At 42.9% G+C, this 17,175-nt stretch overlaps 1 protein-coding gene across 6 annotated transcripts in view; it reads left to right on the plus strand.

Moving 5' to 3' along the window:
- The window catches only part of AUTS2 (activator of transcription and developmental regulator AUTS2), a 790,836-nt gene that overhangs the window by 350,424 nt on the left and 423,237 nt on the right, over nucleotides 1–17,175 (plus strand). For all 6 annotated transcript variants that reach the window (XM_056353128.1, XM_056353119.1, XM_056353138.1 and 3 more), the window contains 2 exons: nucleotides 4,293–4,394; nucleotides 14,250–14,285. In XM_056353128.1, coding sequence (XP_056209103.1) covers nucleotides 4,293–4,394; nucleotides 14,250–14,285 — 138 coding nt within the window. The remainder of the gene's footprint in view (nucleotides 1–4,292; nucleotides 4,395–14,249; nucleotides 14,286–17,175) is intronic.

Raw genomic sequence — 17,175 nt, forward strand, 5'->3', positions numbered from 1 at the left:
CCCCCACGTGTCCCTGGCGTGGTGTGGAGGGTCCTGTCAGCCCCCGCCATGCCTTCCTTGCTCCAGCCCAGCTCCCTCCCACAAGCGGTAAGTCCTTGAGGAAAAATCCGCTCCAGCCTAAGCTCCCCAGGGGACACTTCAGGAATTCCTTCAGGGAATACCCACCCGCCCCCGGGTGCCCTGGGGGGCTGCAGGGGCGTCTCTGCGCCGGCTCCTGGGTCACGTCCTGCCCCCGTTGCCCCGAGCTGGCTGTCTGCAGGCGCGCTCCGCTTCGCCCCTCACCCCTCAGAGCTCGGGCAGTTTTGCCCTTTCTTAGATACACAGAGGCACTGCCAGCCACAGGAGGGCTCGGCTGTGGCTGTGGCGCCAGCTGGAGCCAGCTGGAACCGGCTGGAACTGGCTGGAACCGGCTGGAACCGGCAGCCTCTCCTCAGAGGGGCTGCAGCAGTCCTGCTGCCCACACCTGGACAGGGACATCTGAAGCGCACGGGCTTCATAAGACTCATATCTGTACGAAAGGGAAGAATAAAAACCCAGGTGAGTGCAGGTGTTTTCAGGGCTTTTGTCTGGCTTTTTTTAATTCTCTTTGGTGGGAAGCTGCCTCACCACGAGGAACCGTTGTCACTACCATAGTAGCGCCCAGAGCAGTGAGTGGGATTATTGGGTCTGTAGTGTGCGATGTGCTCTGCAATCACCCATGGAGAAACCGTCCCTCTAAAAACCCCTCTAAACAGACCCGTTCTGGCACTCGCACTTCTTGGGGAGGGATCGGCTGAGGTGAAGAATCAGAAACAAAACCCACTGCTCGGTCCCAGCCCTTCGGCCAGCGGCCATCCTTCCACTTCTCCCCCCCCCCCCCCCCCCCCCCTTTTTGCTTTTTCAACTTCTAGTAGAAAAGTATAGTTACCTAGTTATCCAGTTCTGCTTGACTTTCAGTATCCTCCAATAGATTTAAAGGGATTACAAAATAATAGGTTGTGTAGCATGATAAAAAAAAATCCAGAAATACAATGTGAGGATGCAAGGAATGACCAAAAACTTCGTGAAGCGTTTTGGAGATGTGGGTGCACACCAGAGCCGGTGCCATTCAGCCTGAGCAGACACACCAGAGTCACGGATTATTGCTGATTTTCACTGTTTCTGCACGTACCAGTCTCATAGTCAGGGCGTCTTCGAGGCTGTGCAAGTTCATGGTGAGTCAGTGACACTCTACACATTTAGGGTTTTGTGCTTTCAGTCTAGAAAATGTGTGTATCTCCTGTTTGTGAGACCCTTTAGATGGATCCCTGCATGGATAAATGCACTGCCATTGTGCGGTGAAAGTTTGGAATCAAACGCGCTTTTTGCAAACCCTTCGTTCCTCACTCAGTGCAAATCAGAAGAGTAACGGCTGTGTTGATGTGGGAAGGTCCTGAGTGAGACACTGAGTAGACATCATGGGAGCTTCGTGCTGGCTTTGCTTTTCACATGGGGTACCCTGAGGAACGATAAGGAACCATAGTTGTCAATGTTGCACCTTTTTCCAAGGACAGTTGCATTTTTTTAGGGTTCCCATGTGCCCCAGAGTAATGCATAAAATGCATGTGGTATAACTAAAGATCCAGTCTTTTATTTGCAGACCTTTTTAGCAGCACTATGTTATTTCAGCGTCGTTTTAATTTTAAGTGGTGGGATCTGTGCGAGTAGATCGAAACGAACCATTGCCTATCCACATTAAGTGTTCTCAAGTGCGTTTGTGTGTAACTTTAGGATCTTGAAAGAAGGCAATGGGCACATTTCCATACTTTATTTTTTTAATTTAACACAGATTGATAGTTTTTGGAATAAAATGTAAACCCTCAACATTCTGGCACACAGAGAAACTCAACCTGGAAAAAAAGAAAGGAAATATGGAAAGCTTTTAAATCTTGACTTGGACTTACTTCTGAGTTTGCTGTCTAGTCTATGCAGTTCACTTTGTTCCTATAGAGTTTCAGGCTCAGATATCTTGGTCATATTCTGTTACTCCTTGTAAATTGTGTCTAGAAAAATGACACCTGATGGGTTTTTCTACTCTTCTCTGTAAATAGCTGGAATTTGTGATGTGGAAGTATTATAAAACTGAGCTGTTGTGACTAGTTAGCAAATAACTAATGTGTGAGAATTGTGTACAAAATAAATGGAGGCTCTAAAAATAAAATCTGAGACTGTAAAAAATTCTTTAGGCCCCAGTTACAATGAGGTTTTCCATCGAGTGGATTTTGACAGAAGACTGAGTCAGGGAAACTTGATCCATTTTCCTTTGGGTGGTTAAATTTTAAACCTGGGACCATAAAATTACAGCACACAGTGGTCCTAGATAAGATCGGTGAGTTATATATGAAGTATAAGACTTCTTGAATTCGTTATCCACCCCTCTGCCTCTGAAGAATGCTACCTAGATCTATGAGATCTGACTGATAAACCATTCCGATTGAAATAAAAATCTTTTTACTTGATATTTTCTTGCTGAGCTGTGGAATATTTAGTTTATTTATTAAATTGTAAGTGTTTGACAAATAGCTCTAGTTGTTACATTACCTTTTCTTTGAGCTGAGAGTACATCTGTGCCATTTTTTTCAGTTTTGCTCATGCATTAAAACTCAATTGTGTGTCTGAGGCTGTAGTTGTATGTACTTTCTCCTTTCTTTTGACTGACAGGTAGCACCCAAAGCTGCCTTTTACTAATGAGGGGAGTAAGGGATGAGGGTAAAGCAGCACACACATACCAAACTTGTAGATACAATTTGCTCTTCTAGTGGTAGGGAGAAACTGATGGTAACCATTAGGGCGAGGGTGCTTTGTGCACTCCTGTAGTGAACCTGGGAGAGAACAGCAGTGTGTATAGGCGAACAGTGTGTACAAGTGGGAATGTATATCTGGGCAATAGAGCCAAAGTGTATGTCTTGTTTGCAGGCGCCTATAAAAGAGAATGTGTGTGAATTTTTGTGTGTGCTTGTGCAGCATGTTTCTGGAAGAACTGGGAAAAAAAGAGAAAAGACAGAAAAAAGCCGGGGGAAAGCTGGTGGAGAAAGTTCATGGAGAAGGAACTTTTAGCCTCCAGTTATGAAATATAGATGAATATGATTATCTATTCCTGTACAGTCTGAATAGAAATCACTGTGAATGTATTAATAATTAGAATAAGTTAGGAGGAGTTGTTTGGTATTGGTTATATGAATATTGGTAAGTGTAGCAAGGGTCTCGTGAAATACTCTGTTAGGTACCTCTGCATTTGCCTCTGCTGCCAGTATTTACATATGTGATTTTAAATCTAAGTTTCTGAAATTGTTTTTTTGCTAGTATTAACCTCAGGAGTAACCAGTCTTCACGGGAAGTTGATTCACACGAAGCATCAACAAGGCTAAAAGAAAATTTTAATACATTCAAGCAAAATGTAGGGAAAGATACATTAAAACGAATATATACATGTTCAGCATTGCAGTAGATGTAGTTCGTATCTTCCTCTTGCTGTATATATGTATGTGTGCTTGTGGACCTGTGTGTAATGTATGTATACGGTAAATGTTCATTTCAGTACACTGCTGTCGTAACATATTGACCTGCACAATCTACAGTGCAAGAGAAAGCAGATGTGTTCTCAATTGTATTGAAAATACAGTTTGTAATTTTTTGGTATTTTTTATTTAATACAATGCCAGTAAAGTTCATTAAAGCTCGTTTGAAAGGCAAGACCAATCTGATACCTATTAAGTAGATCATGTTGTTTTATGAACGTTGAGGTTAGTCAAGAATGTTTTATAGTAAAAAGCAGTGTTGTTAGGGGCTAGTCCAGCAAACGGCCTCCCCAGAGTGATGACTACTCCTTCCCTTGGGGAGATTGCCATTGATCTCAGATCCTGAATACTTCCATGCTGTAATGAGGGAGGGGTTAATTCTGTGCATGCTTTGATGTGATGGTAACTTTAAAAACCGCATCTGTGGCATAACAAACTTGAGAAGTCTAAAAGTTCCCAAAATGAAGGTCTTAAACTGTGGTTTCCTTGGAATGTGAATGTTGCCTCCTTCTACCTGCAGGGTGGCCTGCACAGGTGCTGTCCCATACGCGAGATCGCTTTGCTCTCTGCATTCATGGTCTCGCTGAGATGCTGCCTTGGCACCGAGAGTGCACTGTGCTGGAGGCAGTGCTGCAAGCACCATGTAAACGCTGCTTTGTGTAGATGTGGGCTTGGGTTAAAGAGCAGCAGTGGACAAGGGGACTTACCTGAACCAGGCTAAACTCCTGCTCTCTTTGTTTTTTCTCTTTTCTGCAGCTCAAGCCAGGTCAAAACAGTTGCCGAGACAGTGACAGTGAAAGCGCCAGTGGGGAATCGAAAGGTTTCCATCGAAGTAGCTCTCGGGAAAGACTCAGTGACGTAAGTAATACTCCTGCAGCCTGATACAGCTCTGATTAACCCCTGCTATAGTTTTCTGAGGGGCATAAGTCATAACAGGATTTAGTTTCTGGGATAGTTAGTTGCTAAAATCCCCTTCCTTTTGTGGGGGGTGGGAGAGGAAGATGTAACTTAGGTCTCCTGCCCCAGTTCAGTAAACTTCCTAAAGTTTGGTCTTTCTTAAAGAAATGTCTGTCTGTGTGAAAACTCTCGTTCATTTTGAGATAGTTGAAGGCCATTTAATGAAGTTAAAATGCTTTGCATAGTTGAGAAGTGGGATGGCTTCTTTTTACCCCAAGTGGGGGAGGAAAAGAATGTATTTCTTTGGGCTAAATACTGTCGTTATGAAAAGTATTAAGAGTGTCTAGAGAGACTCAACTAATTTATATATAATGAATTGATATAACATGGCCAACAATAGCATAAGCTCTGCCTTGATTGCTCTACCTAAACTGCTGTGGAAGGTCCTAAGATGGCAGCTCTATGGAGAATGTTTTTCTCCATTGAAGAATGCTGGCCATTCACTGAATGACGCGCATGAGTTACTTCAACATATGAATGACAACAGAAATCTTTCTGTTATTATTATTTATTATGTGTACCATCACAATCCTTGAGTGTTTTATTCATGGCTGTGGGTCCTCTGTGCTACACGCTTTACAACACAGGATATAAAGACAGCCCTGTCCCAAAAGAGTATCTAAATTGGGGATTTTGTAGGTCAGATCCTTTGCTGGTAAAAGCATGGGTAGCTACATCCATCAGTCAGACCGATTTGTATCAGCCAGCAATATGGCCCTTCTTTTAACTAACCCACATTTTGGAAATGGGGATTTTATCAATAGCATGTCCATGTAGATTTAGATGACAGATACCAGATGGTGTCCTCAATAGACCAATCCAATAATACTGAATTGAGCAGACATTAAAAGAAATACCTTTGTAAAGGATATGTTTCGTTGTGCAAATGTAAACCTGAAGGCACACAGCTAGCAATTTCTGCTGAATTGTGCATATCACTGGAACAGCCGTCTGATTTTTTTTTTTATTTTTTATTTTTCCTGTGAAGGTGTGAATTCTGTAGCACTCTCCTCATACCTTTGCCACATTATTTTAGAAGTCCATTCCTCCCCCAGAGCCAACCTTTATGGTTACATTCAGCTAGACCCTTCAGAGCCTGCCCTTCATAGCTGTCAGGTGAGGTCAGTCTCAGGACTGTAAGATGTCTTTTGAAGAAAAGAGTGAAACCAGAGGAGATAGTAAGTAAAATGCTCTGTACAGGTAGCAGTGGATGGAAGCTGACCATCAGCCTGTCACCATTGCCATCCTAGCTTGCTTTGAGCCCTGTGGCAGCTGAGAAGTTGCTGCAATGAACTTCACAGTTACATAGCACCTTGCAGCCAAAAATTTCACAGCTCCTTACAAAACACGGTTTTAATTTAGCCTTGTCACTCCCTTGCAATGTGCTGAGTGGAGAGCTCTGAGGCTTATTTGAGCTTCCCAGCAGCTCACAGCATTGCAGTGCCAGACCTGGCAGTGAGAGCAGAGTCCTGGTTCCCCTTGCACCGATCAAATACAGTTTTCCTCTGATGTTTTACAGTACTTTCCCTTTTTCTTGGCACTATGGTGAATTAAAAGGAAGTAGAGAGCAAATACAACTTCCCTAGTGCACCCGAGAGAGGACATAGGGATTCACAGGTTGCTCAAAAGGAACGTTATGTAAATATATGAGAAAATGTATATTTTAAAACGTTATACATAATGTATGTTTTGCTTAATAAGTAAGGTTCCTTTTTGCTTTGATAATTCATTGCAATACAAGCATGTCTCTCTGTGGTCTGGTGTTGCCAGTTCAGCTGAGACTTGAAAAACATGCACAAGAGAACTCTCATCTTGCCCAAGTGTGTGGTGGCCTTTCCCAGACTCTTTCAGTTAAGAATGTAAATACTGTTCTGCATTTCTCTCTCTCCCAAAGACAAGCAGGTCCTGTTTTTAAATGACAGGGCCTTACAAAGTGGTAGTGATACTTCCACTTCCAGCTATGGATGAGCCCGCCTTGAACTGTCCTCTTACGCACAAAGATGCATCAAGAGCTTAATAAGGTTATTTTAAATAGTATGTTTTCAAGGAGTGTGTTGTCTAATGATATCTACCAATTACTGCCCAGAAAAAAACCCTACAGACAAAAGAGTAAGTTTCATCTGAAGATCCTTTTCTGGTTTTACAACTATTTTACCAGAAAAAAAAATTGTACTCAGCGGAAGATAGAGCAAAAATATAAAATATTGCAGGCACATTAACCCTGAGGTCAGAAAGCAAATTTTGGACATGAAAGGTAATGGATCTCCACTGATGTAGCCTGACAGCATTGTAAGATTAAGCATGGCTGCTGCATGGAAATATGTGTAATGAATGAAGTGCATACACTCTAGGTAGATGATCAATTTTCAAATCCCTAGTTATAAGTAAGCTGCTGAAACAGAAATGTTAGCTTCATGAGCTTTAATGCGGAGCCTAAGTGATAGCTTAGTGACAGATGCAGAATGAGGGAGATAGTATAATGAATATCCAGTTGCAAACTGACATGTCAGTGACTTCATTCCCTCTCCTGTCAGATATCTTTCAATTCTGCATATTGTAAATGTACCTACAGTCCTTGGATAACGCAGATTGATGCAAAGTGTGTTTACAAGGGATGACTCCTTTCCAGGCTAATGAGATCCAAGCAGGTAATTTGCAGCATTTGCGAGAGAGGTGGTCAAAAATGAAAAGAAGATAATTCAATGAAAAGACCATGTTAAACAGGAGACTTCTGTCATAATGAGGCTTGAAATAGCATCAGACAGTAGGAAGAGGAATATCCTATGTTCTTGTCAGATGCAATGCAGTGAGACTGATTTCCATCAATTCCTTCTTTGTCTTCATCTCGCACACGTGTACACACACGCATACACCCCTCTGTGAGAGAACATAATTAGCAGAGAACTTGACCTCTGCTAGATTAGGGATAATGATTGCTTGAATGCTCCATTGCAAACATTTGATAGTGCCCTTATACATTTCCCCGTTCTAATTTCATAAACCCATTTCTCTCTGCCTTTCTCCCCTATATAGAATTTTTTGGAATGACAACTTGTTTTTTCCTTTATGGGCAGAGGTAGCTCCAGGGCCCTAAAAGAGAAATTGGAGAGCTGCTCCTCCTTTATATATAGGGTGCTCTAGTCAGTTTAATCTCATCAAAATCTTGCCAGTAGTAGAATTCATTTTGTTGAGATTTCGCTTGGAGACAAGATGGCAGCGCTTTCTCTTCTCCTCAGCTTGGATCTCAGTCAACTTGTTTTCCGTATCTTTCTGTATATATTTATTTTTACTTGAGTCTTCTCACTATGGAATACACAAGATACTTTTTAGCCACATTTTAGAAAGCAGTCAGGAGATTATTTGAGGAAAACATGAGAGTTACAGCTGATCTGGATGGCAAACACGTGGAGTATTCAGGGGTTCATTCACCTCTTTGATAATCAAAAACAAATCAAAAAATCCAATTTCTTTGGTACACATTCCTAAATTCCTGATCTGCAACAGAACTGAAACTCACACTGAGCTATAAAGTCATTGCTAGTCCTGTTAAAAAACAGCTGTCTGTGGAGTGAACCTTGCTCATCATTTTGGTAATGATGATGCAGTGGCAGTGCAAGCCTGCACTGGCAGGAGAGGGCTGACAAGTTTCCCTGGGCACCCTCAGCCCTGCCTGCTGCCTCTGCAGTTGGTTCCAGGCTTTTAGTGAGGGGATCAATAGGAAAGGAGTCTCATATGGGGTCTTCAGCAGGGAGGCAGCACAGGTTTTCCACTCTTGGTGCACAACAGAAAGGTGGATTGACTGGCTTCTGCTTGCTTTTGCAGAACAAGAAATCGTAGAGTCATGGAATCGTTTAGGTTGGAAAAAACCTTTAAGGTCATTGAGTCCAACCAATAACCCAGAACTGCCAAGCCCACCACTAAACCACGTCCCCAAGTGCCACATCTACACATCTTCTAAATACTTACAGGGATGGTGACTCAAATCACCTCCCTGGCAGCCTGTTCCAATGCTTGACATCCAGTGCCTCACCTTTCGATGAAGATATTTTCCCTGCTATCCACTCTAAACCTCCTCTGGCACAACTTGAAGCTCTTTCTTCTTGTCCTGTCACTTGTTACTTGGGAGAAGAGACCGACCCCCCCTCGCTACACCCTCCTCTCAGGTAGTTGTAGAGAGCGAGAAGGTCCCCCCTGAGCCCCCTCCTCTCCAGGCTGAACACCCCCAGCTCCCTCATGACACTTGTGCCCCAGCCCCTTCCCCAGCCCCTGCCCGGCTCTGGACACGCTGCAGCATCTCTGTGTCTGTCTGGGGGTGAGGGGCCCAAATCGGGATTCATGGTGCAGCCTTCCCAGTGCCGAGTACAGGGGGACGATCGCTGCCCTGGTCCTGCTGGCCACACAGTTTCAGATCCAAGCCAGGGTGCTCTTGGCCACCTGGGCACTCTGCCGGCTCAAGCTCAGCTGACCATCAACCAGCCCCCCCAGGCCCTTTCCCGCTGGGCAGTTCCCAGCCCCCTGCCCCCAGCCCGCAGCTGCCTGGGGCTGCTGTGACCCACGGGCAGGACCCGGCACGGAGCCCTGTTGAACCTGATACAACTGACCTCAGCCCACCAGCCCAGCCTGCCCAGACCCCTCTGCAGAGCCCCCTGCCCCCCAGCAGGTCAGCACTCCCCCCAGCCTGGTGTCACCTGCAAAGTGACTGAGGGTGGCTCAGCCCCCTCCCCCATAACGTCGATGAAGACGTTAAACAGGGCTGGCCCCAGCACTGAGCCCTGCGAGCACCGCTTGTGACCCGCACCAGCTGGATGTAGCTCCATTCACCACCACTCTTTGGGCCTGGCCATCCAGCCAGTTTTTACCCAGCACAGTGCACTCCTGTCCAAGCCATGAGCAGCCAGTTTCTCCAGGAGAGAATGCTGTGGGAAACGGTGTCAAAGGCTTTGCTGAAGTCCAGGTAAACATGCACAGCCTTTCCCTCATCCACTAAGTGGGTCATTTTGTCATAGAGGGAGAGCAGGTTAGTCAAGCAGGACCTGCCTTTCATAACACTGTGCTGGCTGGGCCTGATCATCTGGTTGTCCTTTATGTGCCACTTGAAGGGCTTTAGGATGGTCTGCTCCATGGCCTTCCCTGGCACCGAGGTCAGACTGACAGGTCTGTAGCTCCCCGGATCCTCCTTCCAGCCCTTCCTGTAGGTGGGCATCACATTTCCTAACTTCCAGTCCACTGGGACCTCCTCGGTTAGCCAGGACTGCTGGTAAATGATGGAGAGCGGCTCGGTGAGCTCCCCCCCAGCTCCCTCAGTACTCTTGAGCAGATAACATCCAGCCCCAGAGACTTGCATGTGTCTACGTGATGTAGCAGATTGCTGACCATTACAACCTGGGGGAAAGAGTTGGCATCTTTCTGTGTAGAGTATCATTCCAGTTCTAGAACAGGGAGTGTGACAGGAATCTTTCCGTTTGTCCCCTACATGAAAGGTCTTGTCCTGCGTTCTCATCAGTGCTGACACACTCTTTCATGAGGGCTTCCTTTTCCCAAGTGCTTTGTAGCTGTGTGCTCCTACTGCAGTGTGTGCTTTGCCCTAATGAATAGGTTACGGTGAGGTATCAGTGAGCAGTTAAGGCGTGGAGTGCCCTGCCCAGCAGGTCTGTTGCTGTCTGCTTGGGGAAGGAAGGTGTCTGCACCCCCATCAGTGTAATCCTGTGGGCAGCTCATGGTTTTGGCCTTAAATATGGGATACTTTGAATTCTTTGTCTCTTGTTCCTCCCACCTGTGTATGAATCCAAAGAAAGACCAGTTGAGGAACAGTCTTTGAGCTGTGTGCTTTGAAATCCTTCGTACTTTTCCTTCTCCAGAATATCCCTGCTAATCTTGATTGATCTAAAGCGGAGTAACACCAGCAAAGCTCTGTGTGTGTTTGTGTGTATGTGTGCCAGAAGCTGATCAGCTGCAGTGGCTGCTTCTTTGTGTGTGTGTGTATGCGAGGGTGTGTATGTGTGTGTTTGTGTGTCTGAGGTTGGGTGCTTAAATGCTTTGTTGCATTATGTTAATTCCTCGGCAGTGCAATCAAATTCATGTCGTAATTAAAGCTGTCAGTTGGAAGGCAAGCCAATCGCCAAGAAAACACAGCATAACAAATGAAGTGAAATGATTCTGCGTGTAGCTATACAATGCTTCGCCAGGCATGAAATTAAATAAGTAATTTGATGTTGACATCAGAAATTGAAATGATACCCACTGTTCCTTCATTCAGTCAGACCTGCATAAACAATAGCCAGAACAAATATGTACAACACAGTCCTTCTCCCCACCCAGCTCCCCAAGTAATGCACAATATATATGCAAAATGGGTATAACTGTGCCTTCCAAGACCTCAAGGATGTAATTTTCTTTGGTACACAATAAACTAATGCTTACATGAGGGTTACTACATTTTTGCTCCTGGGCCAAAAGTTCTTCTCTTTAAGGAAGGAAGAAAAAAAAAAAAAAAAAAGAAAAAAAAAAGAAAAAAAAAGTAAAAAAGCAGAAGAAAAATAACAAAATCAAACCCCCTTTTAATTTTAAGCAAGTGACTTGCGTTTTGCTGATGGGCACATGATGCAGGCTTCTGCTGGTGGTTGTGTGAATATCAAATAGTATATCTAATGTCGAATTTTGCAAAGGGTTTCGGAAAGTGAAACCATTACCTCTATTATAGGCACACTTTATATAAGAGATGTAGAACCATCCAGTACAGGATCACGACTCAGCATGGGCTTGTAAAGATGCTGCATACACAGTATCACATTCATCAGTTGGTACCAAGGCTGGGCACTGGGTAGTAGGATCCTTTCGCTATTGGGAGTTATCAAAAAAGGTGAGAAGCTGTCTTCTTGCATAGCCCTTGCTTCAGCGTATATGCTCTGTCAACACACAGTTCACAACACAGCTAACTTAGTCATTCATGCATGTGCAATACAGTCTTCAATTAAAAAGAGTTTGCAAACCGTACTATCCATATGCAGCATGCAATGTGTGAAGGGCTATATTTCCATCCAGAAAACTCAAGTTCCCTGAAAGTGCACAGTTGTTTCTTTTCAGTAAAAGTCATTTGACTGCTATGTTTCAACTGTCCTCCCATGGCCATTGCAGCATTGCTTTTGAAGGAATGGAAATATTCAGTGGGAAATATTTTGTTTGCTTATTCTTTTTTTTTTTTCCTTTTTATTGTTTTGTTTTGATACTTGATCCTTCCAAAACTTGGAATAAAAATTACACACAGATGCAGAATGCAAACTTGGGAGCTTTCAGCCTGTGAAGTAAGTTTTAAAATTTGGGAGTGAAAGAGTGGGACTCGATTGGCATCTGTACATAGCTTAAAAGCAGTTATAATGATTGCGCACGTTGTACTTTGTGGGTAGATCTCTAGCCTAAATTAAAAGAATTTAAATGGCAGGAAGCAGAAAGCAGAATGAGTAAAGTGAAAGGCAGTATATATGATGTACTTTACCAGGAGAGTAAATGCACTAGACTCTAAACTAGAGTATGCTGAAACGCTCTGTCTACCAGGTGTTGCAGAGCTGCAGTCTACGGGCTGTAGTGGCTCACAAAACCATTGTATGTGGCCCACGAAGGGAACTTTCTAGCTGGAAGCGGTAGCTGGGCTGTGTCATGTCTGGGGCTGTGGGTACCAGGTTGTTCCTAGCTGCATGGTCACAGGGATGCAGAGGGAAGCAGAGCAGTCGGGCTGAGCCCAGGGGTCTTGCGGCGTGTGTTCCTGTATCCGCGCTGCCCATTCCTCTGCACCACAGTGTGATGCTGTTGAAGAGTTGCTTTCAGGGGTGTTGTCACTGGGACCAGGTGGGTCTTGCTGTGGATGATGGTGGCAGAGGGAGCATGAGGCCCCAGAGCAGCAAGAGCGGGGCCAGAAGGACCTAGGAATTTATTTATTTCTGTGGAGCTCCCCTTGCATGCTGATAACAAATCCATAGACTGCAGATCTTGAGTCCTTCAGTAGCCACGACATAGAAGATAAGAGAGTATTAGGGGGCAGGAACCACATACCTTCCAAATCTCTGTAGCACTTCTGTTTGTTCATATAAGATGTCCCAAAAGAATTTGTTGGATTTTATGATAGTGGTACCCTTATGACTGCCAAGGTAATTTCCTCTTGCTCAGTCTTCAGCTTCTAATGTCTTAAACCAGAAGGCCTTCCCATATAAGTACATAACCTCTCTAAAGCTCTCTTTTTAGTAGTGCTTTGGTGAACACGCAGTAATATTCTGATTATTTGCAATGAATTTTGTTGCTAAATTTAGATTTCTTAGCACAATCTATTTCTGCCATGCCAAGCTCAGTAAAAAGATACTGTAAGACCCCTGTAGGGGGTTTATTTTCTTTTATGTCAGTGCCGCACTCCACAATCAGAAATGGGAAGAATTTGCTGTAAGGGTCCCCTGCAATAGTGTCTCAGAACAGGGATGACAACGATGCAAATTCCGCATGTTTCCAATGTTTTGCCAAGGCTGGCTGGGGCCCCTGTGCAGTTCCTGGTAATCACTGAACTGTGTCATTGCTGAGAGTGAGGTTGTGCTAAGGAACAGGACGTGAACTCTGAGGAGTTAAAGACCGGTCATCTGGACTACCCACTGCTCACTAAAGAATTATCCTTCGTGTTTTGCTTCGTTGTTCATTGACTAGCCTGGCTTGAAATGTTTCAGGTGATAGGGCTGTAGCGTTGGGAGCTGTTCACCCTTTAATATAACAGCCAGTGACCTGGATTAGGACTGAGATGTTTAGGTCTCTCACCATGTCTCTAAGAGAACCTGCTGTGTAATCCCCATTGCTTAGATGAAAAACTAATGAAACAAAACCCTTTATCTCCTTAATTCCTGTGAACATAGATGTTGTGATCGTGTCCCATTTAAACTGAAATTCATGATGCATTTTTTAAAACATTTAAATCTTTTGATTGTTTTTTAGTGGTAGTAATACTGCTTTTAATAATTTTTATGGGTTTGAGTTTTGGAATCTGTTCCGTACTGCAGATATGTGTTGTTTGTTTTTTCTTTTCTTTTTAAATCCTTGGTTTGTCAAACAGTGTGGACATCCAAATGGGAAATTGTAGTGACTGGGTTCTCCAGGAAATGGTACATTGACTGAAGCAGCTTCTCTGTGCCCACGCGTTCTTTACATTTCAGACTACTAATTATGTTTACAAAATGTCTCATTTTAGAAAAGCAGTGTGTGTGTACTAACCGGGGCCTTTCGGGAATAAATTGGCAAACAGGTCATACACTGAAAAAGTCATCCAAACCCACCGGGCTTTTTGTTTTGAAGTCAGTCTAGTTTTTTTCTTTTCCCCCTCCTGCCTGCCCCTTTGTGGCCACAAAGCTGAGTAGCTGGAGTCCAGGGCATTGAATGTCAGCATGTCAGGGAGGCTGGTTGATGAGTGTCTGTTTAGTCTCAGTGCAGGGCGAAATGCCATCATTAATTCATTACCCAGCTGCCTGTCAAATAAATTGGCAATTACGTCCACCGCAGAAGCTTGGAATTCAGTAAATAGCACGTTACCATCTCAGACTCGTTGAGAGATGTAAAGGGAAAAATTAAGCAACACCGTGTTTGTTTCAGTAGCAGATGACAAGGGGCAGCACATTGGTGCTGTGATGTAGTGATGAAAAGCTTGGAAAGGGCTGGTAATGAGCTATGTGGATTGGAACGTGTTAAAAACCATCACTGACTTTCCACTTTGTCTTTGTGTTTTTATTGCAGAGCTCAGCTCCTTCCAGCTTGGGAACAGGCTACTTTGTAAGTGTATCTCAACTTTAACACATGTGCCTCTGAACAGCATAGCATTACTCCTGAAACGGAAGTGCCTTATTATATAGAAACAGGAATAAATAACCAATCTCAGTCTGCTCAATAGGTTAACTTATCTCTTTCTATTTCTTCCTCCACAAATGCATCGTAAATAATATATCAGACATGATGGTCAATGTTTTCCTGAACTAATTAGGTGTCATACTAATTACTACATAAATTCTAGCAGCATTTAATTTACACAATTATAGCAAATAAAATGAACCATGGTCTTACCAGTTCTCTAATCTGAGACGGTAGCATCTTGATTTCCCCTTGTACCAATTCTTACTGAATCATAGACTTTAAAGAGCCCATCATGGTGGTCTTGTCTCATCTGCTGTGTACCACAGTCCAGAGAACACGACAGCAATTTCTGCCTGTTGGTTTAAAAGGCCCATGTCTCACAGATTATCTTGGAAAACACAGCTGTAATTGTATTTATGCTAGATTCACATTTTATGTTGTGAGAAGAGGATCAGGCCCCAGATGGTTTGATAATTGTTCAGTCTTTTTTTTGGTCATATATTTGCATGCCTCTTTATTGATTTAGCAGTCTATAATCCTACCTTTCTACCTGTTTATTCCCACATTCATCAGTCTACCTTTTCCTTGCACAGATAAGTTTGGGAGTAAAAAATGCTTTCCAGTCAAGCCAATGCACTGCTTATTTTCCTCCAAGATTTGTATTTAAATTGCTCATGTCCTGTTTCCCTTGTAATTTATGCTGTATTCTTCAAGCATGTCTTTTCTGCATTTATAATATCTGCAGGAGAAATAGAGCATTATGTATGTCCAAAAACAGGTGGGTAAAATGCAGTGAGACTTTCTATAGCATTGCTCTGTATAGTTAATAATATAATCAAAGCCTGCTTCTATCTTTTCATCAAACTCTGGGGGAAATAAAACTATATAGTCTTCGATTACACGATGGAAAAAATTTGTTGCTCTCTTGTCAGATTCCCAGAGAGTAATTTTCTACCCTTAGTACATGGTGAAATTTAGTCTTTTTTCATAGAGGTCTGTGATCGTATAAGAAAGCTATGGGATTAAACTGTGTGTGTGTGACCTCACATGTAAAGTGTAAAATGCAAGCACAAAAATTGCTTAATACCTTCAAGAAATGCCGTGTCCTGCTGGATTTACACTGGACCTCTGCACAAACTAAGTGTCCGTTCTTCTGCCAGTGGTAAGGTCTCAAAAGAGCATGATCAATTGAAAATGTTTTGCCGTAGTTTTTCTAATTATACCAAAGCCCAAATCAGTGTAAGGTAAGTTGTGTAACAGGAAAAAAACTGGTTTATTTTTTTCAACACTTCCTCTGTTTTGTGTCATATGTATTTTTAAGAGGGAGGGGATGAAGGGAAAAATAACGTCAAATGGCTCAACGTTTATTTTGCGTTAAGACTAAAACTTGAATGTCTTTCCACAGCTCAGAGTGATTTGCTTGCCTTTGGGCATCTAAAATTCAAATCATATGAACGTATACAGACATGCTCAGGAATGGGACAAATATAATACAGGATGGAAGGCTTTAACGTATATAAATAAACCTTGTTCTCCTTATAGCAAGAGCTGAATATGCATGCTTTAAGAACAATGTTCAGCTTCATCTTTAGGAAGCAGAGGTAACAGAAGAAAAGCCATCTGCTGTTCCCTTGCACCATACTGTCTGTGGGTTGGTCCAGTAAAGTGAAAATCTGGAAGGTGTCAACATCCCCTAAGCTCCAGCGAAAAGCTTGAAAGTTTCCAATTCTCCCGAGTTAAGGGTTTAGTAACAAGAAGAAGCTTGACATCTTCTAGTGCCAATGTATTGGTACTTTACATCATACTAATTTGGATCTGTGTAGGTGGAGGAGACATCCCTTACTAGGTTCCATTAATATGATACATTTAACTGCACTGTCTCTTATGTATAGTCATAGTAACAAGATTTCTTTAACTTTCTTTTTCTTTCTTCACTAATAGCCGAGTAGATAGAAAACATCCGTCAGTTTCAATCTTAAAGTCATTTTTGCACTTGCATAGTCTTGAATGAAACGTGGCAGGTTTTGTACTCCCTTTCCACTTCAGAAAATTGTTTTCAGGATTATTTTGCTTATTGTTTTTAAAAAGTCCGTACCCTTATTAACTTAACATGGGGCAAATAAAACCCAGATGTGTTTTGCGGTACCAGACAATGAGAAAAATGCTCCAGGATGATCCAATTAGCATGTGTTTCTGATAAATGTAATTATTGTATTATCAAAGTGCAAAAGAATATGCACTTGAATTGACTTTTTTCCAAAGCTTTTAACTAGAAAAGACTGTTAGTTTTTGTGTTTAGCGTTAACCCAGAACATCAAAACAAGGGTCATTGGTTTCAAATAAAACAACACTAGTTCTTAGTTTAATAGATAATAATAAAGCTTTTGCCTGTGGAAATTATTGATCAATATATGTTGTGCTTTGAACTACAAAATATTATGTACTGTAGCAGCACCAAAGGCAACGCAGGCAACCAGGTAAGTTAAAATGTACTAATAGTAGATTCACTATCAACCACATATGCTACAGGAAGCAGGAACGCAGATGGAAGCAGGTTTTATTCAGAAATGAATGAATGCTGAGGTATGGATTAATTAGCTTGTATTTGCTGTTGAAATCAAAGCAATAATGGAATCTGGTATGTTTGGGCCGTGTTACCTAGCATGTACGTAATGGAGCTAATACTTGTCAGACTTGGAATCTCCTTTAAGAACCGTGTGTGTGCCAGGCACTGGGATTTGATGGGTGGTGGGTCATGTCTCTGCAGTGTTTGTGGATGCTGTGCATGCTACAGCAAAGCAAAAGTTACTTT

This window comes from Falco biarmicus, chromosome 1 (assembly GCF_023638135.1).
Source record: "Falco biarmicus isolate bFalBia1 chromosome 1, bFalBia1.pri, whole genome shotgun sequence".
NCBI classification, from domain to species: Eukaryota; Metazoa; Chordata; class Aves; order Falconiformes; family Falconidae; genus Falco; species Falco biarmicus.